A 1,581-nucleotide genomic window follows, 5' to 3' on the forward strand; every position below is an offset into this window, starting at 1 on the left:
ACTCAAGCAGTACTTGACGCTTTCTACGCTCTTGAATGCCTATTTCCAAAGACTAATCTGCGTTGTTATCTGTGGTCGTCTTTAGTCCATGCTGCAATACGACCCCGCTACAAGAATCAGTGCGAAAGAAGCCCTACGCCACCCGTACTTCGATGATGTGGATTCTGAGTTTTTGTAGGTCGTGGCTCATCGTGGTCGACATTCATGCAGCCAAAGCAGAACTGGCATCGACTCTCTAATTTCGCCTGAATAAGTTCACTTACTTTATCGTATTTTCGTGTACATTTTCATGAGTTGATGTTTGTGATGAGGTGGCGATTTCTTCAGCTGGTCGAATTTCTTGCGACGCCCCAGCCGTCAAGTCAGATAGATTCTGTAAGACATAAGAAATTAGAGCATGTATGAAAAATGCGATGGAGAAATTAGAAGGACCTGTGCTGCTGGATCTGGAGTAAATGGGAGCCCCGTCATGCCCGTGATAGCAACCAGACTTGAAGTATCTGGAGCAAACCACGTTGTTAGTGTTGAGGATTCTAGTTTGGGATATCGAACGTACCACCGCTTTCTGTGAAGCGTTCGATGTCGGTGAGGTGATTGAGCATTGCGTCGCGAACTTGAACCTCAGAAGCCTCGGAGCTGTTACTGAAGATTTCGTTGATATCGTGCTGCCAGTCGTGCAGATGACTATGTCCAGCCAGCTCACTTAGGGATGGTACACATCCGATCGAGTCGGCATAAACTGCAGCTGAATTTAACCAGACGCAGTTCGCGTTAATGATAGCGCGTTGACACTGCATTGTGGTATTTACTCACACTGGCGTTAGACTTTCCCCGCCGTTCGCGTAGAATTCGTCAACAGCGCGCATGAGGTCCCAGCTGAATTTCTCCAAGTACGACTTTGCCATCGAGTCACTGTGTAAGACACCGTCAGCACCTCAATTACCCCTCAGCAAACTATGCATGACAGCCAAGTTGTGAGCGCATGCAGGTACAGATACGTACTTGGCATTGGTCGTGTTCTTAAACGCCTGTAGCTTTTTCTTCTTGTCGTTCAGGAACTTGCTAGACTGCGTTATAAACACGCGAAAGAAAAGAAGGAGAGACGACGGCAATGTTAGCTATTTGGTCTGCTGATAAAGAGGAATTAAAGGCGCCCTGCTCAGCGGAGCTCTCACCATTTTACGTGGCACTCTCTTCTTTGTTTTTCAACCCGGTCGCGCGAAGTGGCAGATGTTGTGTGTTCCTGGTTTGTACCACAATTTTGGTACGATGAGAACGTTTGAAGAAAAAGATGAAACGTATGAAACTTCAGTTAAAAAGAAGAGAAGGATACGTACACAACTTTCAACGCTAGGGAGATGATCGGTGCATACTGAGTTGACAAATTAAGTAGTGAAGTATTTACCACTGAAGACATGCGTGAAGAGATATCTTACATTCATTCATGCGGAGCACCTTGCCTTATTGCGATTTCATCGCCACAACGCACGCATCTCACACGCAGCTCCACGACGAGCAACCACGCGGATCAGATACTCACGCTCATAGCAGAACGCCTTCGTCTTTCGAAGTGGGAACTGG

At 46.8% G+C, this 1,581-nt stretch overlaps 1 protein-coding gene across 1 annotated transcript; it reads right to left on the reverse strand.

Moving 5' to 3' along the window:
• Nucleotides 1-259: 259 nt before the first annotated feature.
• On the reverse strand, nucleotides 260-1,067 carry PPTG_20458 (hypothetical protein; the record flags this gene model as incomplete). The annotated part of the gene is made up of 5 exons (XM_008919257.1): nucleotides 260-373; nucleotides 433-500; nucleotides 557-684; nucleotides 814-912; nucleotides 1,003-1,067. Coding segments are annotated over 5 exons (474 nt in total), but the record flags the coding sequence as incomplete, so codon positions are not given.
• Between the last annotated feature and the right edge of the window lie 514 nt (nucleotides 1,068-1,581).

Source organism: Phytophthora parasitica, assembly GCF_000247585.1.
Source record: "Phytophthora parasitica INRA-310 unplaced genomic scaffold supercont2.622, whole genome shotgun sequence".
NCBI lineage: Eukaryota > Oomycota > Peronosporomycetes > Peronosporales > Peronosporaceae > Phytophthora > Phytophthora nicotianae.